The sequence below is a fragment of the Phaseolus vulgaris genome, chromosome 10 (genome assembly GCF_000499845.2).
Source record: "Phaseolus vulgaris cultivar G19833 chromosome 10, P. vulgaris v2.0, whole genome shotgun sequence".
Classification (NCBI taxonomy): domain Eukaryota; kingdom Viridiplantae; phylum Streptophyta; class Magnoliopsida; order Fabales; family Fabaceae; genus Phaseolus; species Phaseolus vulgaris.
In genome coordinates this window covers 42,004,066-42,028,992 of record NC_023750.2, presented here as the reverse complement: position 1 = coordinate 42,028,992, position 24,927 = coordinate 42,004,066, and the positions used below count along the sequence as shown (strand labels likewise).

Here is a 24,927-nt window from a genome sequence, read left to right as displayed (position 1 = left end):
ATAAAAAATAACTTTTTAGCTATAAATTTTAAATATTTTTTATTAAGTTAATATTTTATGTAGATAAATTAGGTAAATGGTCTCGTACCATGACACATGTGTAATAAGTTATGTGTAAAATGATATCTAATTTAGTAATAATTAATTATTTTTTGTCTTTAAAAATTAATTCAGTTTTTTATTTCATGATTTTATTGTAGTGATATTACAATTCATAACTATTTTACTTTACTCTTTCTATATTTATTAATTATTATTTAAAGATTAATTAATATATTACTTTATTAAAAATCGCCTTACTTTCTTTATATATATATATATATATATTTTAATTTTCACACAGGAATTGTAACTTTTCCTTCTATTCTAATTCACTTTATTTTTTTTTCTCTATGCTTAAAAAAATGGAGGTGATGATCTTCCATAGTTACGTTGACTTCAATATTCTGACACTAAACATGTTAAATACTAAATTACTTACTCTGCTGATTGCTTCTCTGTCATGTTTCAGTTTCACTCAACCATTTTCTTCCTTTTTATATGCATAACAAATCTCTCAGTAATTTACACTTTTTTATTCATTCACAAAATTCAACCACAGCTATCTGTATAATCTATATAAATAGTTGAGATCAGCCACAGCATTATCACATAACAACCATGACTATGTTCATCTCTACCATTTCTCTGTTCACTCTTTTTTCTGCCCTTTGTGCCACTCCATCTGCTCATCCTCACACTTCATCTTCTCATCATTCTTATGATCAACCTTACAGAACTGCTTATCACTTCCAACCTCCCAAGAATTGGATAAATGGTATTTCTAACATCTTTCCTTCAACTACAAAGTTTCTCTTTTACCCTTTATTCCTTTCTTTCTATTCTTTTCATTTTCTTATTTCTTGTGCAAATATATTTCATGCCTCTGATACACAGTTTCTTCTTGTTTTTGCCATTTGACATGCTATCCTGATATGGACATGTGGGTGTGTTTGGACTTGCAGATCCCAATGGTTAGTTCAGTTTTCAGTCCTCTTGTGAATCTCTTCCCTCACTGCATAATTTTCATATTCTTGTACATAGTTTCCTTCAATCCTTGTTGTAACATGTCATCACCTATTTTCATATCCATCTAAATAATACATATAGTTATTTAAGAATTTCTGGAAATTCATGATGGTTTGAAATCCAAGTACAATAACGCAAATATTGAGCTAAATCTATAGAGTAGGGCCAGAGAGAAATAAAAAAAGGAGCACGTAATTAATGAAGAAGTTTCTTCCATTTGGTCGGCTTTTTTCTCTTATAATAACAGTGATGCATGGAGTTGAAGGTGAAGTCAAAAGTACTAGTTTTTTTATGTTTCAGAAAATAACATGTTAACAGAGACTAAGTGTCGTGGCGTGATTCCTTTTAGATAAAATAATAAAGAAGAGAAGCTTAAGAAAGACTTGTTATTTGAATCCAACAAAAATAGTTTAAAGAATTATCAAGTTGATACGTGTTGTAGTTTACTATCTCTTATTTTTCTGAGATGGAAAATGAAGAATTGTCTTTACTTGTGAAATCTTGCATCCACCTGATTCAAGATTTTCTGTGGAAGTTTCAGTGATATCTGAAATGTTTTATTTTATTTATTTATTATTGATAAAAAGAAAAAACTTGGTGAATTTTAGGACCATTGCGATTTGGAGGACTTTATCATTTGTTCTATCAGTACAATCCTAAAGGTGCTGTTTGGGGAAACATTGTGTGGGCACATTCAGTGTCAAAGGATCTTGTGAACTGGACCCCACTAGAACCTGCCATCTTCCCATCTCAGCCGTCTGATATAAAAGGTTGTTGGTCAGGATCAGCCACAGTGCTTCCTGGTAACAAACCAGCCATTTTATACACTGGAATTAACCAACTGAATCAACAAGTCCAAAACTTGGCCATGCCCAAAAATTTGTCTGACCCTTTTCTCAGGGAATGGGTTAAGTCCCCCAAGAACCCTAAAATGGCACCAACAAGTGCTAATAAGATCAATTCAAGTTCATTTAGGGATCCCACTACTGCATGGCTAGGGCAAGATGGAGATTGGAGGGTACTTGTAGGAAGCAAAAGAGGAACTAGGGGAATGGCCCTTTTGTATAGGAGCAAAGATTTTCTTGATTGGGATGAAGTCAAACACCCTTTGCATTCAACCCTAGGCAGTGGAATGTGGGAGTGCCCTGATTTTTTCCCAGTTTTGAAGAATGGCCAAAAGGGTGTTGACACATCTGTGAATGGTGATCATGTTAGGCACGTGCTGAAGGCTAGTTTGGATGACAAAAAACATGATTACTACATGATAGGGAGTTACAATGCTGCCAAAGATAAGTTTATCCCAGATAAAGTGTTTGATGATTTTATTATCAGATATGATTTTGGAAAATACTATGCCTCAAAAACCTTCTTTGATGATGGAAAGAAGAGAAGGGTTTTGCTTGGGTGGGTGAACGAATCATCAAGTGTTGCTGATGATATCAAGAAGGGATGGTCTGGAATCCATGTAAGTTGATTTCACTTTCTTAAATTCTTATTATTGGTTTTCTCACCATGTTCTTAAATCAAGACACAAGACTTGATCAAACCAATGTGTTGATTCTAGGATCAAATAGTTAGATTTTTTTTTGGGCATGGTTTATGGCATAGATCTAATGATATGATTTAAAATAACATGAGCCAACTCATACAATGGTTCCACAGTTTTTTTGTCCTTTCTTTATTTGCTTTAGAAAATGAAGTTGACCTTAAACAGTAGTTGGAAAGAGTGGTGGTGCAATTTGGTCAATGATGCACATGTGTTTTGCAGACAATTCCAAGGGCTATTTGGCTGCATAAGTCTGGTAAACAGCTGGTGCAGTGGCCAGTGGAAGAAATTGAAAAGCTAAGAGCAAAACCAGTGAAGTTGGCACCCCAAGACTTAAAAGGAGGCAACTTGCTTCAAATTAATGGTGTCACAGCAACACAGGTAAGTTTTACTTGTTTGAATCGAGTAACAATAGTATTATTAATGTAGTAAAGGTTTTGAATTGTTTATGATTAGGATCATGGTTGCAGAAGTGTGTTTTTTTATGAAAAACTTTAGTATTGAGGAAAACTAGGGTCAAATGTCTAAACACAACCATCATTTACGGTAGCAATGTTTTTGAAGACCACAAAACCTTTAATATTGAAACTGTTTTCAAAGAATCTTGGTTAAAAATAATAGTACAGTACATCTGTAGCTGTATTATATATCTGTGACATTGTATTTGGAACATTTTGAAGTTAACTTATAAGTTTAACACAACACATACTACAAGAAATTTAAATAGAAATTAATTAATTATTATATTAATTAAATTAAATAATATTTTAAATGTTAAAATAAATTATTGATATGTAAATCACATTATTGGTAATAGTTTTTAAAATTGATATCTAATTAATTACGTTTTAGTTATCAATTTTAAACTCTAAATAATTAGTAGTTAAAATCTTATTAAATAATTAAATATTAATTTAAAAATTATTTATTAATAATATAAAATAATTTAGATATTAATATTTTTTGTTAATCTCTAAAAATATTATATTTAATTAATATAATAATTAATAATTTTTTATATTTTAAATTGATTTCTGTGTAATAATTTTTAGTAGTGACATGAAAAAAATACTTCTTATATTATTATTATTATTATTATTATTATTATTATTTTAATATTATCTATAAAATATGCATAAGATGAAATCTAACTTTGAATATTCAAATTCTGTCTAAAACATATATTAATTATACTTTTTAAAAACATTTCTTTCTCAGTAAATTATTTTAATAATCTTAGTTGTTTAAAATAAATCTTGATAGATAATTTCAATGAATAAAGAGAATCTTAATAAATGATGATAATAAAACATAACATCAAAGTTTATGATTTGTCCTTTGCAGGCTGATGTTGAAGTTTCATTTGAAGTGAGTGAATTGAGAAAGGCTGAAAGATTGAAGTATTGGATTGACCCTCAAATCCTATGTAGCAGAAAGGGTTCATCCCTCAGAAGTGGATTGGGTCCTTTTGGTTTGCTGGTTTTTGCTTCAGAGGGATTGCAAGAGTTCACATCAGTTTTCTTCAGAATATTCAGATACCAACACAAATATTTGGTGTTCTTGTGCAGTGATCAGAGCAGGTTAATTTGTTTTCTACCCTCTTATTGTTTCCATCAACTTCAACTCAAGTTCTCTTCAAACTCTTCTGATATCATACAAATGCATGCATTTCAGGTCTTCCTTGAACAAGAACAATGATTTGACCACTTATGGAACTTTTGTTGACGTGGATCCTCTTAAGGAGAAGCTGTCATTGAGAACCTTGGTAAGTTCCATCTATGAAGCCACAAGATGTGCAAAGAGCATGCATTATTCAAATGAAACTTTTAGGTTTTAACAAGTGCATGGTTTTATTAAACCAATATATACATATATAACCATATACAAAAGTTAATAAAAATAGTTTTATGTACATGTACATAGAATCTATGTACAAAAAAGTATATTTTTTCCAAGATAAACTCATTTTAAAAATAGTTTCTCCTACTTATGATTTTTCTTTTAAGTTGTTTTTTTATTGATTTTGGACTAGTTTTCATATTTGTTTGTATTTTTTTTAATATGGTGCCAGATGATTGTTGAAACCTGTAAAGTGTAAGTTAGTTGAGATGTCGAGTTTTATGATAGTTTTTTTACAAAAATAAATAGTTTTTAAAAATGAATGTGTTAATATTATTTACTAAATAGACTCCTTAATTATTTATATTGAAAATTTGGTTATTGGAGAATAGAATATTGTCAAATTTTGATCAGTTTTTATATCGAAGTTAGAAATCTCATATCGATCAAAAATAAAAATATTATATAATATGTAAATAAGTGCAAATCTCATTTTATAAGTCAATTTTTCAAGGTTGAGTTAAATTTAAAGTTTAAAGTTTAGGGTTTAGGGTATAGTAAGAATTATGATAGAGAGATTTTGTTCTTTGTTATTTTTAATGAAGTTGTTTTGTCCCTTACACAGATTGATCATTCAGTGGTAGAGAGTTTTGGAGGAGAAGGAAGAGGGTGCATCACTGCAAGAGTTTATCCTACATTAGCAATAAATGATAAAGCAAAAATATATGTTTTTAACAATGGTACTTCAGAGGTCAAGATTACAAGATTGCATGCTTGGAGTATGAAGAAAGCTCATATTAAGTAAAATTTTAGGCAGAAGGGGTGGAAGAGATCAAATTTTATTATCATGATTTTCACTTTTATTAATGCCTCTAAACACCATTAGGATAACAATAATATGCATATCATTATTTGTATTTGATAAGCTGAAAAATTCAAAACATCAATTAAGAAAAATGGTGCCATTAAATCTGGCATTTTACTATTTCAAAATATTTCTTTTGCCTTCATTCTCACTTTATTATATAGTTAAGTGTGATCACATAATTATCTTACAAATTAATAAATAAAGAAGAAATGGCAATTTAACTTTTGATAATAATTTTTCGATGACCTAAACCTCCATTATTTTCTATACTTATAATTTCAAATCTCTTCATAATGTTAACAATTTAAGTAAGTCTTGTTTTGGTACGAATAACATAATCACACATGTAAAGAAGAAGGCAAATGGGTAAAGGAGAAAACACAAAGTGGAAGTTTGAGAAAAGAAATATCTATTATTTGCGACTCAGTAAACTTTTATAAGAGTATATAAAGGAGTTATAATCGACTGATGGTTACAAAAGAAAAGTCTAAAAGAGATAATATATATTATACCTTTACGAAATTTAAGACAATTTATATATATTTTATTTCTTAATTTTTTTATAAATATTTTTTAAGGATAAAATCATAATAAATATTTAAACTCCAAAGTGATTAATACATCAATATTAATTATTAACTTTAGTGATATTATCTCATATCAACTTAAAAAAAAATATAACTAAGAAATATTAAGGTAGCAATTCATCTTAACCAATTCTTAACTCCTAGATCACATGTGTTGACTCCAAAGTTTATTTATGTTTTTTTTTTTAAATTCATCATATATGCTCATATGTTGACTCCAAAGTCTATTTATGTTTTTTTTAAAATTCATCATATATGCTCATATGTTGACTCCAAAGTCTATTTATGTTTTTTTTTTAAATTTTATTTTCATGTTTCGTTGTTTGATGGGTGTAAGATATTTGAATCATGAAGATATATTAAGTTTAATTAATGGGTGTAATATAATAGTTTAAGATGTAAAATTAAATTGTTTTCAATTACAAATATTAATTAACCTGTTTAAATATAAAAGCTCAAATAAGTATGGTATAGAAAATATCATTTTTTTTATAAAAAATAATAAAATTAAAAAAATGTTTAAATTTTGTGGATTAGTTGATTAGTCTATTCTCTCTAACGAGATGGGTCAATGTAACTTGTCAAAAGTGATTTAAATTCAAAATTAAAAGTATTTTTTTAGATATATTGTTACTAAAAATAATTTTATTTAACAAAATAATTGGTGAATATCCCAATTAACGCGGAATATATTTAGATACAATATTAATTTTTTTTATTAAAAATATAAAGTCTGAAAAATAATTTTAATTTTGTATCCAAACATCTGTAAAATGGTTTCATCATCTCCTGTTATTTAATGCAAGGATAGATGCTAATAAGACCTCTTCTTAGCATTGGTTAGGTTTTCAACATTAATGCAATATCTGCTTTGTTCAGTCAAATTTATTTTTCTCAAATCATTTATTTCTGCCAATAATGGCCAACTGTACATCTTTTACCAAGTAATGGGTAGAAGTTTAATGTAACAAAATTAATTTCCAATGTAATACTAAGTCATTTTTATTGCCATTAAAGAAAATAAAATTCTTAATAAGATGCATCCCTATTATTATCTTATCTTACTATTGTCAGACACAATTCAATGACAAGATCCTGATGAGATTCTAAGTTTCAAAATAAACAATAATTCGGATACGGTGATTAGTGGTTTTAATAATGCAGCATTTGTTGGATTTATCAGATCACCCGCCATCGGGTCGTTATTGAACCACCCATAACATATATCTCCACGCACGAGTTAGTAGCCTCGGCATGAGGGGTGTGTTGGAAATCCCACATCGACTAGAGATTAGAGCCTTTCATAGTATAAGTGGGTGCAAACCTCACCTCATTAAGCCGGTTTTATGAGGTTGAGTTAGGCTTAAAGCCCACTTCTTAACATGAACGGACTTAAACCCAGAACAAGTAACAAAATTACAAATTAAAATTAAAAAGATTTAAAATGTAATTCATTTTATACTATAACAAGTGTTTGTTGGATCATTGGAGGAGATGATAAGGAGGATATTTAACATTAATTAGTTAAAAGTAAATCCACACAAGAGATCATAACACTAATTTCACTTGAGATTATAAACTAATTTTCACTTAAAACTTTCTTATCTAACACTTGGATTTTTATTTGTATTTTGGTTTCATTACTCATAATGTACTTTGAAGAAATGGTCCAAGCGAACAGGCATACGACTGTTGACTTGAAAATTCTAACAAAATGGTCCAAAGTGACTTCATATTCTTCTTCTTACCTTCCTTTCTTTTTCCTACTCTTTGCATCCAAATTTTGGAGTGAAAGATTAACATTTTCCTTGATCTATGTGCTTTGAACCATTCACAAATTTCCACAACACAACAATGTTGCATGTATAAATAGATAGCAGAGCACAACTGTTTTCCTTCACAACACAACATCACCACATAGCAACCATGATGACAATGCCTACTATTTGGCTGTTAACTCTCTTTTCTGTCATTTATGGCAGTTTAGCTACACATCATTTTAGCAGAAATCTTCAGACTCTATCTTCTGATTCCAATGATCAACCTTACAGAACTGCTTATCACTTCCAACCTCCCAAGAATTGGATAAATGGTAATTCTAACATCTTTCCTTTATTCATTCCTTCCTATTCTTTTCACATTCTTTATTGTGCAAATCTTTTATGTCTCTAATATACAGTTTCTGTTTTTGCTTCTTGTTTTTGTGAATTGACATGTTATCCTCAAATGGACACTTTGGTGTATTTGGACTTGCAGATCCCAATGGTTAGTTCAGTTCTCTTATTATGAATTTCCCTCTTCAGTGCATGTGCACCTCTTTTGTGATGTTGGATTTGTTTGTTTGTGTTTTAAAAAACATATTGTGAAAAAGTCAAAGTGGAAAAAAACATTAAACTGTCTTTAGTTGTTTTCTGTTTCTGTTTTTATTTTATATGAAAGAACAATCAAACTCTTATTATTTTGGGTTGGAAAATAAAAATTTGTCTTGGGATTTTTGGCAGGACCAATGAGATATGGAGGGCTTTATCATCTGTTCTATCAATACAATCCACAAGCTGCAGTTTGGGGAAATATTGTGTGGGGACATTCAGTGTCAAAGGATCTTGTGAACTGGACCACACTAGATCCTGCCATCTTCCCATCTCAGCCGTCTGATATAAAAGGATGTTGGTCAGGATCAACTACACTGCTTCCTGGGAACAAACCAGCCATTTTGTACACAGGAATTGACTCCATGGGTCACCAAGTTCAAAACTTGGCCAAGCCCAAAAATTTGTCTGACCCTTTTCTTAAAGAATGGGTTAAGTTCCCCCAAAACCCTCTAATGGCAGCAACTAGTGATAACAATATAGAGTCAGATTTTAGGGACCCCACCACTGCTTGGCTAGGCCAAGATGGACACTGGAGAGTACTTGTTGGAAGCAAAAGAAGAACTAGGGGAATGGCACTTTTGTATAGGAGCAAAGACTTTGTTAATTGGGTTCAAGCAAAACACCCTTTATATTCAACCAAAGACAGTGGAATGTGGGAGTGCCCAGATTTTTTTCCAGTTTTGAAGAATGGCCAATTGGGTGTTGACACATCTGTGAATGGTGATCATGTTAGGCATGTGCTCAAGGCTAGCATGAAAAGTCAGGATTACTATATGATTGGGAGTTACAATGCTGCCAAGGATGTGTTTCTCCCTGATAAAGGGTTTGATGAATTTGTTTCAAGATATGATTATGGAAAATACTATGCCTCAAAATCTTTCTTTGATGATGGAAAGAAGAGAAGGGTTTTGTTTGGGTGGGTGGATGAATCCTCCATTGAGGCAGATGATATCAAGAAAGGATGGTCTGGAATCATTGTAAGTTCATTTCAATATTGTCATTATTGGTTTGTTCATTGTATTCTTTCTAAAATCAATATAAGACTTGACCAAATCAAAACATTTTGAATCTTGGCTCAAATAATTAGATTTGGTTTTTAGCCATGGTTTTGTGATTGATGGAGTATGGTTAGTTATAAATAACATGACCAAGATCCACATATATATATTTGTAGGGAATTCCAAGGGCTATGTGGGTGCATGACTCTGGTAAACAGTTGGTACAATGGCCTGTGGTGGAAATTGAAGAGCTGCGTACAAACCCAGTGAACTTGCCCCCCCAAGTGCTAAAAGGAGGCCAATTGCTTCAAATTAATGGTGTTACAGCAACACAGGTAGATTTCATAACAAGGGTTGCAGTATGGTTTTATAGCAATATGATTTTATTTACTGTCTTTTTTTCAAAGTTGTTTATAATACTCTTTATAATACTCTTTAAATATTAAATATAGGAATACTTATTTTTAAATTTAGCTCATGTTACACATTAGAATTCAATCAACCATCTTGATATTAGAAGAGCAATTCTAGTTTTTTCAAGTTTCAATTGTGAAGATTAAGTCTCTTAATAATTTTCTATTATCATATTTCAATATCTGATTTGTACTAATCAGATTAATTATGTAATTTTAGTCTCTCAGACATAATAAAGAAGTGTGATCCATAGATTTTAAATGACAAAGAGACTAAAATCATAGTGAAATCTAAAAAAATCTAATCTACAATATCAGAATAAGAAAAACATACCTACAAAAATCAATTGTCACAGTTGAAATGAAAAGACTAAAATCCCACAATTAAAATGCTTGGGAACCAAGTTAGCAGTTAAGGCTTGTTTCTAAATTAGAGTGATCATTTGTCTTTTGCAGGCTGATGTTGAAATTTCATTTGAAGTGAGTAAATTGATAGAGGCTGAAGTATTGGACAATTGGACAGACCCCAAAATTCTCTGTAGTCAAAAGGGTTCATCCATTAAAAGTGAACTGGGTCCGTTTGGTCTGCTAGTTTTTGCTTCAGAGGGGTTGCAAGAGTTCACATCAGTTTTCTTCAGAATATTCAAATACCAAAATAAAAATTTGGTGCTCTTATGCAGTGATCAGAGCAGGTTAATTTGTTTGTGTCCTCTATTTATTTCTATCAAATCAATTTTGTCTCTAAACTCATACAAATGCATGTATGAAAACAGGTCTTCCTTAAATAAAAACAATGATTTGACCACTTATGGAGCTTTTGTTGACGTGGAACCTCTTCATGAAAAGCTTTCATTGAGAACACTGGTAAGTTTCAGCTGATGAAGCCACTAATACTTGCAGAGATTGCATTCAAATGGAACTCTTTAAGTTTTAGCAAGTGCACATAAGCATAATTTTATATACTTGAACACAAACATTCATCTACAAAAAAGATATGATTTGTAGAAATGTATATTTAATAGTATTGATGGGGATGATAATAAAAAGAAGTGTATGTTAAGAGTCATTTTTTTTCTTTTCTTTTGTTCAAATGATCTATAATTTTTCTAATGCATGAGTTTTTCCCTTCCACAGATTGATCATTCTGTCGTAGAGAGTTTTGGAGGAGAGGGAAGGGCTTGTATCACAGCCAGAGTTTACCCAACATTGGCGATCAATGATAAAGCACAACTATATGCTTTCAATAATGGCACATCTGATGTCAATATTACAAGACTAAGTGCTTGGAGCATGAAGAAAGCACAAATAAATTGAAACTAAGAGGAATGACAGAAATGGAAGGGTCTACTTGAAGAGGAGCATGAAATAGTGATTATAAGTACTGGTGGACTCAAGAATATGAAGCAACTACTACAATACCATGGTGGCAAAATTTTCCCACTGCAAGAATAAAGATCAAATGAACCATATTAATATAATAATAAACATTTAAAAACCAGGCTATACATAGACAACCAGAGGATGATCCAATAAATGCCTAGAAATGTCCAGTATATACTTACAAACTATCTGCATTCAAATGTCTCAATAATTTTTTTCAATGTTAATAAAAATGCCATCCTCTTCTGTCAAATATGTTCTTGTAGTGGTGTTGATCATTTGATTATAAACCTTCGCCCTTTTAAACAACCTGAAGTTATAGATATCAGTAGGCTAAGGTCAGAATGAGCTTGGACTGCTCTGAACTGGTGCTATTCACATTCCATATTCAGGTGGTCCTTTTGCCTACGTTTCCGATTACCCTTCTTTTTCACTTTATCATTTGGCATTTCTTCAAACTGCTCTGTCAAACATTTGTGCACAATATTTTTCACTTCATGGAGTGACTCTATATTATCAGCAATATCAGCAATGCGATTTCCCTCATGGCAGTAACCAGTAAAAGCATGTAGCAGTCAAGTATTCATAATAAAACATACACTCTAGTTAAAGAAAGTAATGATAAATCACATGGATTAAGAGAGTCCAAAGCCTTTCTGTAGGACACTACATTGCATTTCGTCCTACAACCACTTTTCCCTTTCCATTTAAGCTCAAAGGGAAAACAATTATTGTCAGGTTCTTGATTAAATTTTTGAGAATAACTCCAGCACTAAAAACAATAATAAGAATTTATTATTCAGTCAGTGTTCAAACTGAAAGTATTAGCAAAAGAAGAGAGAAAAGGGAGAGACAACAGTGAGAGAGGAAGAGCTAAACAAAGCAGAATTTTATAGAATCCTGTTCCTTTGCCAGCCATACTCTCAGAAAAGGATGAAAATTGGTACAAGTTGCTCAGTACAAAGTGTCAATTGCCCATTAGAGTCTCATAAATTTCAAGCTCCAACACATGTCTCATCTTTCAAATTTTAAATGACAAACACCCACCAACACAAGACAGTTTTTTGTTGACCCTAAAGTGGATTCATAACAAGCAATACAAAATCATAGCAGACTCAAAACCCCACCAGGAAAAAACTTTAATTTGATGAACACATTATTGATACAGAAAAGAAAGAGTGAGAGAGAACCTGAGAGAAGGTGGAACTCTTGTACATACCAAATTCCAAAGAGGACGAGGAAACAGAGTGAAACACTATAACATATGCATTATCTAATCTAATACGAGAGAATAAGAAAGATTTGAGTTTGTTTCGGAGATTGACTTTGCTCAATGTTGTTGTCAAACAAAACTGAACACTCTATTGAAGAACAAAAGGGTTTTTATACTCTTTCTATTTTTTTTATATTGGTTATGTGGAAATTTAAATAGAGTAAATGCATCAAAATGAATGTAAAATAATGGGTGAGATTTTTCAATACAAAATAAACGAAAAAGAGATTAAATGTAAAAAATGTAAATTTTAAGTACCATTATTAAAATGTTTAATTACTATGAAAAAAAGTAACAAAAAAATAAAATCAAACGCATTTAATTTAACTAAAACGAGGGAAAAAAGCTCACTCTATAGTTCATAATCCTACCGAAACTAAACACTGTCTCTCTCTCTCTCTCTCTCTCTGGTCTCTGCCATGACGACGTCGTCTGGTTCCGTGAACAACGCCATGCCCACAGGCCTCCAAGAAGTGCTTCTCAACCGAAAGCGCACCGAGCAACAGCAAGAAGAAGAACCCAACAACAATGCCCAACCCTCAATTTCAAGCTCGCAACTTTTTTCACCCGCCGGTGACGCCGTCGCCGGCGACAGCTCCATCTCCAAACCCATCGTGTTGGTGACCAACAGCGACGGCATCGAGTCTCCGGGTCTAACATTCCTCGTCCAAGCTCTCGTTGGCCTCGGCCTCTACGATGTCCATGTCTGCGTTCCCCAATCGTGGGTCCCACTATGCGTTCTCTCTAATTGTTTCATCGCATGCTTCCTTCTTGCTTGCTTTGGCTTCGTTTGATTTCTCGCTCTTTGTAATTTGTTAGTTCGTGAAAATGGTTGCTTCAGGGACAAATCTGTTTCGGGCCACTCTCTCACTCTCGGAGAAACCGTGGAAGCCTCTTCTGCTCTGATTGACGGTGCCACCGCCTTTGAAGTTTCAGGTTTGGATTCAAACTTCTTTGCTGTTTTTACTCATTTGGATGAAGAGATTCTTAATTGTTTGGAATCTTCTTCTTTTTTAAAGGAGTTTAGCTTAGTGGTTTGCTTACTGTTCAGTCTTCGCCACTGTTTGTCTTTACTTTGTTAGATCCGATGTGTGGGAAGTTCTTGTAGACGTGGTTTGGTTCTAGTTGTGAATATGAAAAAAGGTGTTCTTCAGTGAGTTCACTTTAACTTCGTTCGTAGTTGATGTTGTTTACTGGTTAGTTTCTTGTCAAAAAAAAGTCTCTTCTTCATCATCATCATCATCATCATCTTGCGTGGAATCATGGTATAGTAGCAACTGACATTTAGTTGTGATCTTCTTAACTGGACTGAATCACGTTGTGTGATTTATGTAGCAGATCTCACTTGTTAGGATAAAGTTTTTATTTTTATTTTTTGTAATCAAGGAGTTTCATACTGTCTTGGCTTTCACATTACTGACATAATTGATCCAGAGTTGGGAAATGCTTAATTTTTGGGTTTGTTGTCATAGTTGTGACAATGATACTTGCATAAATTCCTTACTCTTTCCTAATTTATAATCCTCCAGGAACTCCTGTCGATTGTATTTCACTAGCGTTATCTGGGGCCTTATTTTCATGGTCAAAGCCAGTGCTGGTTAGCATTTGTCATATAATTATAACTATTTGTGCGCTCTTCTCACTAACGAAGTACTAATGGTTTATTGATAAAATGATATAATTTTTAGGTTATTAGCGGAATTAACCGGGGATCAAGCTGTGGTCATCTCATGTAAGTTGTTCTCTTCCCTTATGCATAGAGTTAAACTTATAAATCTATATTAGTACACAGTCCCTACTTCCCCCTGATAATAGTCTGTAGTGGTTTTGTATTGAAAAGCCCTGAGTATGAACAAAAGTTCATTTCATGCTTTAAAATTCAACAGGTTCTACTCGGGTGTTGTCGCCGGAGCAAGAGAGGCATTATTATGTGGTGTACCTTCTTTGTCAATATCATTAAATTGGTATGTTGATTGTTATTTATGATTTCCGGCTTAAATTTATTTTCTTGCTGGAGATTATGAATTAGTAACATATCCTGCTGCCATGCTGCAGGAAGAAGGATGAAAGTCAAGAGACTGATTTCAAGGATGCAGTAGAACTCTGTTTACCTTTAATAAATGCAGCTATAAGGGATGCTTTACAGGGAACTTTCCCCAAAAGCTGCTTTCTGAGTATTGAAATTCCTACATCGCCTTTAAACAGCAAGGTAGACAATCTAATATGGATAAGGTTTATGTTACATTCAGATCTTTAGGTTTGGTCCATGTACTGTAGAAAATCTAATATGGATTAGGTTCATGTTACATTCAGATCTTTAGGTATAAGTGCTTTGTAGGTTCTTTTCAAAGCTTTACTTCTAGTTGCCTTTTTAATGGGGATGTGTCTTTTCTTATAATGAAAGATGACATACATTTATATGTATTGCTTACAGAGGCAGTAACTGTATATATTCTGGGGAAATTTCCTCTTAAAGAGGATTTGAAACTTGACCATTTAACATTGTGATGTTAACATGTATTTCCTTCCCTGTCCCCTTTTGTTAATCAGGCAATATGTTTTAATTTCACCGTTCTTATGTTTTGTTTCACTCTGTTTACTGTTTAGTTAACTGTTTTTGGTCCGAAGATATAATATGGCTGCTGTGGTATTGTTTTGTTGACAGGGCTTCAAGTTGACCAAGCAAAGTATGTGGAGATCCACTCCGAATTGGCAGGCAGTTTCAACTAGCCGCTATCCTCCTGGTCATTTCTTGGCCAGTAAACAAGGCTTTGGTCTTCAATTTGCGCAGATTGGCCGTGATGCCTCTGCCGCCGTGAGTGTCCTAAAAATTGCCATCTTTTGCACATTCAGTTTATGTTTAATGTGGTAATTATTGTGCAGCTATTGATGCTGATAGTAGAATCTTTCACATCTTGGTGTACTTCAGGGTGCAGCTCGGAGATTAACTACTCAGAAAAAGAATTTGGAGATTGTAGAATCAATTGGAGCAGCAGGAAAATCTGATTCTAACAGGGTGAAGAAGTACTTCAGACTACAGGTAAATGAGAGGGAGATGACAACATGGGTCAACAGTCCCATAACAAGTTTAGGGAAGGTTGATTGCTTTTTCAAAATGGATTTGGAAATGGGAAGGCTGACAACCACCTCACCTCATTTCCAACTTGCCTAAAAATGAAAATACAAGGGGTGGGTTGGTACAAGGATGGGAATGTAGTGGGAGGGTACTGCAGTATCTATAAATTATGTCCCTCAACTCTAATATTCATGCACATATCCATACCCAATCTGTGTCTACATACCCGAACCTATTATTGCATTTTAGTTAAATGGAATGTTCTATGTCATTTTTGTGGTTTCTTTTTGACAAATAGTAAAATCAGAATGTGAATCATGTGATAGGAACTGAAACTCACAGAAGGAAATTAGGAATTATGTAGAAAATTCATAGAACAGTATGATTACAGTAGGAAAAAAGCAGGAGATGTAGAAAAAGAAAGAAAATAATCTGTTATAGTTATACTTCTCTACCATATGGCACAATCACCCCAAAACTATCCAATTGATTACCTACCTATTTCCTCCCTCTTTCCTGATATCGCTATGCATCCTCTAGATCTACTCCAATTTTTTCCACACTTCTTGCCACATATGCAAGCTTGTTACGACCTATATAAATCCCTCTTTTGTCCTCTCTTACCTATGTAGTGTCAGACAAAAAGGATATTTAATACCTAAATTAAGTATGATAAAACAATAAAACAAGAGCATTAATTAAAACATCGAACACCATTTAAAAATATCCGAAGATCATTCTACTCCTTGTTGAACTTTCCACTTTCTCATAGGCTTAGCTAGATAATCTTCAAAAGTATGAGTGGTATAATTTCTTGACACTGTTCATTTGGATGGAAGATGGACTTCTGTAAAGATTGAGAAAGATGTTCTCTAACAACTTTAATTTGTATCTTGATTCTGAATCCAGAACGATGGCAATTCCCTCCATGAATAACTAGTCAATATTTGTCTCATTTTACTATAATTTTTTAAACCATACTTATAGCTTAAGTTGATCAATTTTGCCATTGGTGCCAAGATGTCTTTTTTTTTTGTCAAAAAGGACTGTCAAATGTTATTATATATGATTCAGTACTTTCTTTTACATTTAAATGATGATTAATTATTTAAATTGTTCTTGGGTGTGAACTTAGCTATACTATACTTTTATCTGCAGTTTTTGGATAAGCAGCAGGAAGATATAGATGATGATTTGGATTACAGAGCACTTGAGAGTGGATATGTAAGTTGACTAACTAAATTATCTTTTGGCATGTTTTCTAATGTGAAATGTATCATTAATTTTTTCAGCTAATAATATTTTATGTTCTTAAGGACTGCATTCAAACAATAAACGTCTTCATTATTGTACTGTTAATCTGTTACTATATATGCGATCAAGTTAACTTTTCTCCTCTGAAGGAACCTTGCATCTGATTTTAATGGACAGGTTGCAGTTACTCCTCTCTCTCTGTCTCCTCATACTGAGACGGATATTCAAACAGCAGCTTCTCACTGGCTTTCATCTGTACTTGCTGGTGAACAATAGCCTCAAACAGAATTCAGCTTCAGCGTGATTATGTACATTTGAGATTTGAGATTTATCATGGTTCTTTCTTTTGTAAAGGTGGAGCAGAAGCAACAATCACACTTATTCTATAACTGGTATCAATCTGTATGTTCTTGTGCAAGATATTCTGTATTCCCTCTTCATTGTTTCATTTCTTCTGGTCGCTAGTTATTTCTGATGTGATTTGCTTTCTGTAATCTACTAGGCATATTTTGAAAATGCCATTTCCTCTGTTTGTAACTTGAAAACTGGTGCACTTCTCATTGTAATTTTTCTCTAAGTTGTTGTTTGAAAGATAGTTAAGCTTGGTTTGATGGTATTTTAGACTATGGTGGAATATTAAGCAGCCTTGCATGGATTGGATTTCAACCTCTCAAAATATATATTATATATAAATATTCAATTATGTGTAAATAAATCATTTTCAATATGTTATGGACTATGGTTTGGTTAAGTTGTGTTTTGATAATAGCATAAAAAAATTTGAACCATTTGGTAAAAAGATACATTGTTTTGGGTATCAGTTTGGTCACTTGTTTTTGAATTATTTTATCTGATTTAAAACATTTTGGTTTGATGTTTAAACACTAAACCCCCCTGTCAGTACTGAGTTTCTATTTTTATTACTTAATTTTACCCATTGAAAATGTAATTATTAAAAAATAAAGATAAATAATAAATTTATATGTCTCCTTTTTAGTATAATACAAAAAAAATACGATCTTAAAATAAAATATTTAATTTTATTATTTTTGTTTGAAATTGATTAATAATTGAAGTAATTGAAAGCACCCTAATAACTATATAATTAATCTTTACGAGAATTTTTTATTTTAACTTTTTTTTTATAAATTTAAGATTATTAGTAGTTTCTTAGGATTAATTACATATTAATATTAATTTATTTTTAATAAATAGTGATAATGATTAAATACTAAATACGAACTTAATCATATTAATTATTAATAAAATTAAACAAAACTATTAAAAATAAAGTTATTATATTAAAATTGTAATTTTTTATTATATCAAAAATAAAATATATCAATATTTCTTGCACAAAATATTTATCCTAAAAATAATAAATAAAGGTAAAATTTAAAAAAAAATCTCTAAACCACAGACCATAACAAAAAATGGTATATTTAAATTAGTATAAATTATGTTTTAGTGTGATTATTTAGATGGATACCAAACCAAAAGACAAGTTCCGGGTCGGGTAAAAAGATCCGAATTGAAAAGAGGCAAAACTCCGATCCATCGAGATGGAGTTGTTGCAGTGCTTAGGTTAGGGTTTATGAAGCAAAGCTTTGAGTGAATCCAACAATGGCGTCGAATAGCTTTCTCAGAAGTGGTGCTTCCTTGTTCAATCGCCTTTCCAAATCGCTTCTTCCTCTTCATTCCAATAACCCTCAACTTCAATCTCACCTATTCCTCCCTTCTCTCTCTAAGCTTCCCGCTCCCATTTCTCCCCAAAACGACGTCGAATTTCCCCACAACCAAGGGTTTCTCTACCCTTGTGGCCTTCCTTCTCTCGATTTCTTCTTACCCCACGGTACACTTACTCTCACTATACTCTTCATTGTATTTCATTTTGAAGGAGTTTTGTTACTTTCTATCAATTTTCTTGCAATTGATCTTTGTCTCTCTGTGTGCCTAATGTAAATATAATTAACTACACTATTATGAGATGCGGCATTGAAGAAAAAATAATGCCCCTGGAAGGTAAAATTAAGTTTTTAGATGAACAGATGTTATGACTTATTGTGTATTTTTCTATTACAAATATAATTATGTATCAGCTTTTGCATGAGAAGATGATGTTTTTATGAAATTTTAAGCATTTGAACTCCTCCCAGATACTTTTTATTCTGAATTTATGATTATTTTGCAGGGGATCCTCCTTCATCAGATGACCCCATGCTTTTATTCCCCAAAAGGACGTTTCAACCTAGTCTCATCAAAAGAAAGAGAAACCATGGATTTTTTGCTCGGTAAATCAATGATTATGATCTTTTTTTGTTATATGTTTCTTCGTGATGGGAAGAGAAGTAGAAAATATCACTTGTTAGTGTTTAACCCTTCCTTTTCTCTACATGAATGTCAGACATAGTAAATTTTAAAAATCTAAAAATCTTGTGGCGTCTCCATTCGTTAGCTTACTCAATGAGATAATAACTATGCAAAGGTCTAATTTGTGTAGGGGATTTTAAGGAATTAGGCTATCGATTGTTGCTATGCATCGTACTTTCTATCACTTTCACTTGTTTAGTTGTCTTGTTGGCGTAATAGATAACATGGAAATGGCAAAAAATATTCATAAATCTTTTCAATTAATTAAATAGAAAGCCTGAATTTTAAACAGAATGTTTTGTTTTGTTGAATGTGACAATACAATTGAGTGACAACGAAAGAAACAGATTGCCTATCTGTCTGGTTGTGGTTGCTTTGTTATTGGTAGATAAATGGGTGTGTGTCACATTTTAGACCATGGCTAGGCAAAGTGGCATATGAAATGCTTCCTTGTTGGCCCAAGGACCATTGTTTCCTTTTCTTGTATATTGGAAAGAATCAGGTTACTCAAGGAATAACTTTTAGTGCTATTCCATTCAATAATTCAACAGTTAAATTAAATGTTTTTAAATAGATTAAGTCTGTTGATTTTTATCAAAATTTAAAACTATTAATCCTTTTGAATAAATTCAATTTAACATATATTAATATACTTTTTAAAAATATAAATAAATGTTGACAATTTGATTACTTATCTACAAATGTTTGGTTTATCTAAAATTTAGTGTCTATGATCAATGAAATGATATCAAAATATTCAACAGTTAGAACGCAATAATAAAGCCTTATACCATTAGGTGAGGAGTGATATATGAATCCCATGATGACATTTGGCTATGTTAAAGGCAATATTTAACAGTTTGAATACTGCATTTTAATATTTAATAAATATATAGAAAATGTCATTGAATGGAAGGAGTAATTTTACCAAAAGTTACTTTTGGAGTAACTTGATTCATATAGATAGAGATGTCAAATTGGTGCAACTTACTGCTACTGTCTCACCATTCATTAACCTCTAATTGAATAATTTTATATCAAAACTCGCCATCAAATTAGAAGTTTCTTTCCCATTTATCATATCTACATACTGTTTATATTATTCTAAAATCATTTGATACCTTATTTACATACATTAAAATTGATGTAATGTGTGCTTTCTGAATATACAAAAATATGAATCATTTGATAATTTTCTTATTTTAGTTCATTGTTCACAAAATTCAACACAAATAATCAAGGGAATATATGATTATAATGCTACCATTGGATTGTTAAAATCAGTCTATATGAAGCTATTGATAGTATAATAGTTTGTTTAAGATATACCCCATATAATTTTATATCTATCCATATATTAATGTGTAACTGGTCCTCAATCATGGAGTAAAGTTGTCTGGCTAAATGGATAGAACTGGTGAAATTTATGCATGGCTTACATGCAAATTTGCGACTGTAATCTCTAAAACAGAGGTATGCCGTGTAGATGACATTTTTTTGTATTACATGAGCAGGAAAGCGACCAAGGGTGGCAGAAGAGTAATTGCTCGAAGAATAGCCAAGGGGCGGTATAGGATTACAGCTTAGTATCATTGCATTGACATTGGAGTTAAAGTTTGAATCTAGAAACTCAGTGCACTTCATGGTAAGGCCCAGTGATACAGGGTTGTTACCTAAAAGAGCTCCTTTTTTTGGTTGGGGTGTGGGGTTGGAGTTTTATTAAGTACAGTCTTCAATGAACAATGTTTCAGGAAACTAGTGCATGGATGTGTTAACATTCTGTTTATTTCTATTTGAAATTCTGGTCAATAGTTGCAAAATTTGTAACTGTAGTATTAGTTTTATGTGTTGAGCACTGCACAATAATCTAGCTTTATTTGGTGTAAAGAAGCTTGCACTTTGCCTGATTTGTGCGTTGTCTGCTTCCAAATTTCGTTTCGCACAGATTTTAAGGCACTGTTTGTAGAAGGATTTTTTTGGTTCAATTGGCCATTAAGAAAATCTTATTTAAGAAGATTAAAGGATATCATGATTTTTGTTTTATTTCAAAGTGTTTGTGATTACTTTGAGATGATTTGTTTTTTACAGTGGGAGAAAACGAGTATACTTGAGATTCTGAGAAATTCTAGTGTTTGATAGCAGAAAAAGATTATTTGCATATAACATAAACTTTCTATTTTTTTTAGGAAAAGAAAGTCCTTATATTTTTAAGATTTATTATCTGCATACAAAATGCAATAAAGTTTAATTTAGGCATGTTTTTAAACTTGACTTGGTTTAAGGTTTACGTGCTTTTTGGGCTAGTTCTTTGACTTATTTTAATGATTCTATTTTTGTAAATTAAAACTTAATATTAATAAAAATTGATAATTTTACAAGACAAATTGTATTTAACTGACTATTGTGATATTTTTATAATAATAATAAAAACATTATTACAGTTGAATAACATGGAAATTCCATTAAGTTATATTAATGTTAAAAGTAGTTGATTTAATAATTTTTTTAAAATGAGTTATTAAAGTCAACATAAATATGTCTAATAATTATACTTAATTTTAGTGGAATGTAAATATATTCCTTTCTATTTCACTCATTTGTAAATATGTTATTTTGGTTTAGAGTTTTTATAAAATGTTATTTATTTTAGTCCCTATAGATTTTATTTTTAATTTTAGTTTCAAAAATATATTATCTTATACTTTAGCTCCCACAAAAATAATGTTTTATTTATTTCTTTTAGTCCCTATAACAAAAATTAAAATATAAACCAAATAAAAAACACTCTATATTATGGAGACCAGTTAAGTAAGTTTTAGTTAAATCAAGGGTGTGATTTGATCAAGGAAAAAAAGAAGAAAAAAAAAGTGGAAGAAAAGTAATAGTAAGAGGTGACTTTTGAAGATTTTAATAAATGAAAAAGAAAACAAAAAGTGTAATTGCTTTTGTCTTATTTTATTGTATAAATAGTTAAAGAAGAAAGTGAGTGTGTGGTGTGTGTATATATATATATATATATATATATATATATATATATATATAATGACATAAATATCTCTCTAATAAAAGAATGGAAAAAAAGTGAGGAAATTAAGATAGTTTAGTTCTCATTCATGTAAAGCATTTGTGGGAATGTATGCACTTCTTTTAGTTTAATTTGGTTTGAGTAAAATAATTTCCTTTAGCTAGTTTGATAAAAAAAATTAATAATTTTAGAAGAAAAAGATAAGAAAAAAATGAAATAATTTTTTTAGGAATTAAAATTAAAGATAAAAATTAGAAAAAATTATATGAAAATTTACAAATGATGTAATTTAAATTTTGTTTCTTTTATAAATAGTTATAGGAAATTCTGCATAAGAAAAAAAATATATACTTTGATCTGTATGAAAACTAAATTTCTATTATATATGGAGAAATGAAATAAAGGAAATAGGTTTTATGTGAAAGGTGAATTAGGAAATTGAAATTGGTGTGAATGTTAAAAATGTGTGTTGTTATGTTGCAATTGACGTGCATATGAAGAAAAGTTGAAGATTTGAAATGAAAATGGGCCACAAAAACTCATTCACTTTAAGGTACAAGGACTTTTCCCCATTTTCTATCTGCTTTGTTTCATTGTACACAATCAATCATTCAAAGATAATCATCACATCAACCAATGCTTTTTCCTTCTTAGATATTTTTTTTCCAAAATCTCATAATGATTTTTAAATTTGTATCTAAATTAGTTATCTAAGTTTTAACGATATTTTAGATTATAAATTAGTCTTTAAAAAAATAATAAAAATTAATATTACGATAGGCTTGAAATGACTCTGATACCATGTTACAAAGTGGACTTTAAGCCTAACTCAATCCCATAAAACCGACTCATGGGGTTGAGGTTTGCATCCACTTATATACAATGAAAGACTCTAATCTCTAGTCGATATGGGATCTCCAACAATTAATTTATAATATAAAATAATAAGTGGCTAAAACTGTGATAGTTAATGGTTAGATATCAATTTAAAAACTATTTTATAAACTTTAATTAATAATAGAAACTACTTTAGATACTAATAGTTTTTCTAGTTTATAAAATGATCTCTAGTTTAACCGATTAGTAATAATTACTTCACTCTAAAACTGGTGCTCTCAAAATATGGATGTTAATATTGAAAAAAAATAATTTTATCCTCAACACTTATAATTTTCAGTACAAGAAAATCATGAAATAAAAACCAGACAAAAAATAATTAGTTGTTATAGTGACTAAATTAGAGATTATTTTAGAGATTAAAAAAATTTTGGTTTCTAAATTAGTTTTTATTATTGTTAAATATTTTCTAAATTGGTATCTAATTAGCTACCATGGTTTTAACTACCAATTATTTAGATTCTAAATTTGGTAGCAAAAATCTTGGTTGCTAATTAAATACCAATTTATAAACTATTTAACGATAATAAAAAACTAATTTAGAAACTAACAAATTTTGTAGTTTCTAAAATAATCTCTAATCTAGTCACTATAGCAACTAATTATTTTTTATCTCTAAAATTAGTTTTTATTTCATGATTTTCTTTTACTTATATAACCCATTCTTAATTTTAAGATCATTAACATGCTGATGATATTTTAATAAGAATTTGTTATAAGATACAATCTTAAATTTTTAAAACATTTATTAAAACTTTTGCATTAGAGATACTATATATAACTTATTCTCTTTTTCTAACTCTAAAGTTCTTACCTTAACTTTGCTTTGGTGATATATATAACTAGAATTATCAATTAATATATTTGTTTCACTTACATAATTTGTTGTATATTATTGTACACAATTAGTTAAAGCTAGAATCAGAAGAAGGTAATTAACATAATCACACTTAGTTTTTTTTTACAAAGTAAGAAACAAAAAGTAGCATAAAAACTATATAATATAGGCTAATTATGACACTAATCATTAACTATAATGGTTTAATTAGTCTTTAATTCTCCACACATTTTCAATAACTAATGATCATAATGTGACAAGGTGGTAGGGTATATAGCATGCAAATCACGATCCATGCAAATTAATTATCTATCATTCATATATTTAATTTTCTGCTTAGATTGTCTCAATAAAGTAGAAACAACCCTTTGTCATTATTCACAAAAGGGAACATTTCAACTCTTTTATTTATATGTGTAATGTTTCTAACATGTACTATAAGTTCTAAACAGTGTAAATACATATAAAAACAATTAATTTAATTAATTTTTTAAGTATTACTAATATAACCTTCATTATTAATAATTTTTAAAATTCCTTTTTAACTATTTATTAATAAAAAGACAAATATTCATAATATTTAATAACCGGTTATATTAATTTAAAATCATAATTAAAAACTAATTTAATTTAATTTAATTTGTAGGGTTTTTATGTTTTTAATTTTGTGTGAAGTTTAACATTGATGTTACTTGACTAGAGTAATTGCATTTTTGTGAATGTTGCATATGACAACTTAAAAAAAAGATTGATTTGATTTTTCGGAAAAACACATTAATCAACAAAGAAAATATTCACTAATTCATTCCCTAAACCCTAAACATATTAGAAAGAGTAACGAAGAGATTTAGATTTAATAAATTTGAGTCTAAATAAATACTACTAAAAAATTATTAAATAAAAACAAATTTTAGAAACTAAAAATAATTAGTTGCTATATGAACTAAATTAGATACTATTTTATAGACTAATTTTTTTTGTTTCTAAATTAGTTTCTATTATTGATAAATAGTTTCTAAATTGACATTTAATTAGCTACCAAAGTTTTAACTACCAATTATTTACACCCCAAATTTGACAAAAATCTTGATAGCTAATTAGATACCAATTTAGAAACTATTTA

At 30.5% G+C, this 24,927-nt stretch overlaps 4 protein-coding genes and 1 long non-coding RNA gene across 7 annotated transcripts; 4 read left to right on the top strand and 1 right to left on the bottom strand.

Moving 5' to 3' along the window:
- The first annotated feature begins 603 nt into the window (after positions 1–603).
- Positions 604–5,463, top strand: LOC137819015 (beta-fructofuranosidase, cell wall isozyme-like). Of its 2 annotated transcripts, XM_068622711.1 has the most exons (7): positions 604–817; positions 1,005–1,013; positions 1,677–2,533; positions 2,837–2,995; positions 3,959–4,194; positions 4,289–4,379; positions 5,079–5,463. In XM_068622711.1, the coding sequence occupies exons 1-7, from the start codon at positions 661–663 to the stop codon at positions 5,256–5,258; spliced, it is 1,689 nt and encodes a 562-aa protein (XP_068478812.1). In that variant the 5' UTR covers positions 604–660; the 3' UTR covers positions 5,259–5,463. The 2 variants fall into 2 exon arrangements, with proteins under 2 accessions (XP_068478812.1, XP_068478813.1); XM_068622712.1 differs by lacking the exon at positions 1,005–1,013 and having other exon boundaries at positions 605–817.
- Positions 5,464–7,703: 2,240 nt separating this feature from the next.
- Positions 7,704–11,265, top strand: LOC137819013 (beta-fructofuranosidase, cell wall isozyme-like). 2 transcript variants are annotated; one of them, XM_068622708.1, is made up of 7 exons: positions 7,704–8,000; positions 8,165–8,173; positions 8,410–9,257; positions 9,455–9,613; positions 10,148–10,383; positions 10,465–10,555; positions 10,826–11,265. In XM_068622708.1, exons 1-7 carry the CDS (start codon positions 7,835–7,837, stop codon positions 11,003–11,005), a joined length of 1,689 nt encoding a protein of 562 aa, XP_068478809.1. In that variant the 5' UTR covers positions 7,704–7,834; the 3' UTR covers positions 11,006–11,265. The 2 variants fall into 2 exon arrangements, with proteins under 2 accessions (XP_068478809.1, XP_068478811.1); XM_068622710.1 differs by lacking the exon at positions 8,165–8,173.
- LOC137819014 (uncharacterized) lies at positions 11,214–12,423 on the bottom strand. Its single transcript, XR_011082220.1, has 2 exons — positions 12,262–12,423; positions 11,214–11,534 (listed from the first exon to the last, which is right to left on the bottom strand). It is a non-coding gene; the product is annotated as an uncharacterized lncRNA (long non-coding RNA).
- Positions 12,424–12,691: 268 nt separating this feature from the next.
- LOC137818458 (uncharacterized) lies at positions 12,692–17,290 on the top strand. The gene is made up of 10 exons (XM_068621903.1): positions 12,692–13,065; positions 13,186–13,280; positions 13,874–13,941; positions 14,033–14,076; positions 14,231–14,308; positions 14,400–14,553; positions 15,010–15,159; positions 15,274–15,384; positions 16,579–16,644; positions 16,852–17,290. Exons 1-10 carry the CDS (start codon positions 12,764–12,766, stop codon positions 16,948–16,950), a joined length of 1,167 nt encoding a protein of 388 aa, XP_068478004.1. The 5' UTR covers positions 12,692–12,763; the 3' UTR covers positions 16,951–17,290.
- An 853-nt stretch (positions 17,291–18,143) lies between these two features.
- LOC137818457 (uncharacterized) lies at positions 18,144–21,087 on the top strand. Its single transcript, XM_068621902.1, has 3 exons — positions 18,144–18,526; positions 18,866–18,965; positions 20,559–21,087. The coding sequence occupies exons 1-3, from the start codon at positions 18,298–18,300 to the stop codon at positions 20,629–20,631; spliced, it is 402 nt and encodes a 133-aa protein (XP_068478003.1). The 5' UTR covers positions 18,144–18,297; the 3' UTR covers positions 20,632–21,087.
- Positions 21,088–24,927: the final 3,840 nt, after the last annotated feature.

Bases quoted from the DNA above. Each gene is read 5' to 3' on its own strand.
- LOC137819015 (XM_068622711.1), top strand. From the start codon at position 661: ATGACTATGTTCATCTCTACCATTTCTCTGTTCACTCTTTTTTCTGCC. The intron at 4,195-4,288 runs GTTAATTTGTTT...CATGCATTTCAG, and splicing joins TTGTGCAGTGATCAGAGCAG to GTCTTCCTTGAACAAGAACA. The intron at 4,380-5,078 runs GTAAGTTCCATC...TCCCTTACACAG, and splicing joins AGCTGTCATTGAGAACCTTG to ATTGATCATTCAGTGGTAGA.
- LOC137819013 (XM_068622708.1), top strand. From the start codon at position 7,835: ATGATGACAATGCCTACTATTTGGCTGTTAACTCTCTTTTCTGTCATT. The intron at 10,384-10,464 runs GTTAATTTGTTT...GTATGAAAACAG, and splicing joins TTATGCAGTGATCAGAGCAG to GTCTTCCTTAAATAAAAACA. The intron at 10,556-10,825 runs GTAAGTTTCAGC...TCCCTTCCACAG, and splicing joins AGCTTTCATTGAGAACACTG to ATTGATCATTCTGTCGTAGA.
- LOC137818458 (XM_068621903.1), top strand. From the start codon at position 12,764: ATGACGACGTCGTCTGGTTCCGTGAACAACGCCATGCCCACAGGCCTC. The intron at 13,066-13,185 runs GTGGGTCCCACT...TGGTTGCTTCAG, and splicing joins CATGTCTGCGTTCCCCAATC to GGACAAATCTGTTTCGGGCC. The intron at 13,281-13,873 runs GTTTGGATTCAA...ATAATCCTCCAG, and splicing joins CACCGCCTTTGAAGTTTCAG to GAACTCCTGTCGATTGTATT.
- LOC137818457 (XM_068621902.1), top strand. From the start codon at position 18,298: ATGGCGTCGAATAGCTTTCTCAGAAGTGGTGCTTCCTTGTTCAATCGC. The intron at 18,527-18,865 runs GTACACTTACTC...ATTATTTTGCAG, and splicing joins CGATTTCTTCTTACCCCACG to GGGATCCTCCTTCATCAGAT. The intron at 18,966-20,558 runs GTAAATCAATGA...TTACATGAGCAG, and splicing joins AACCATGGATTTTTTGCTCG to GAAAGCGACCAAGGGTGGCA.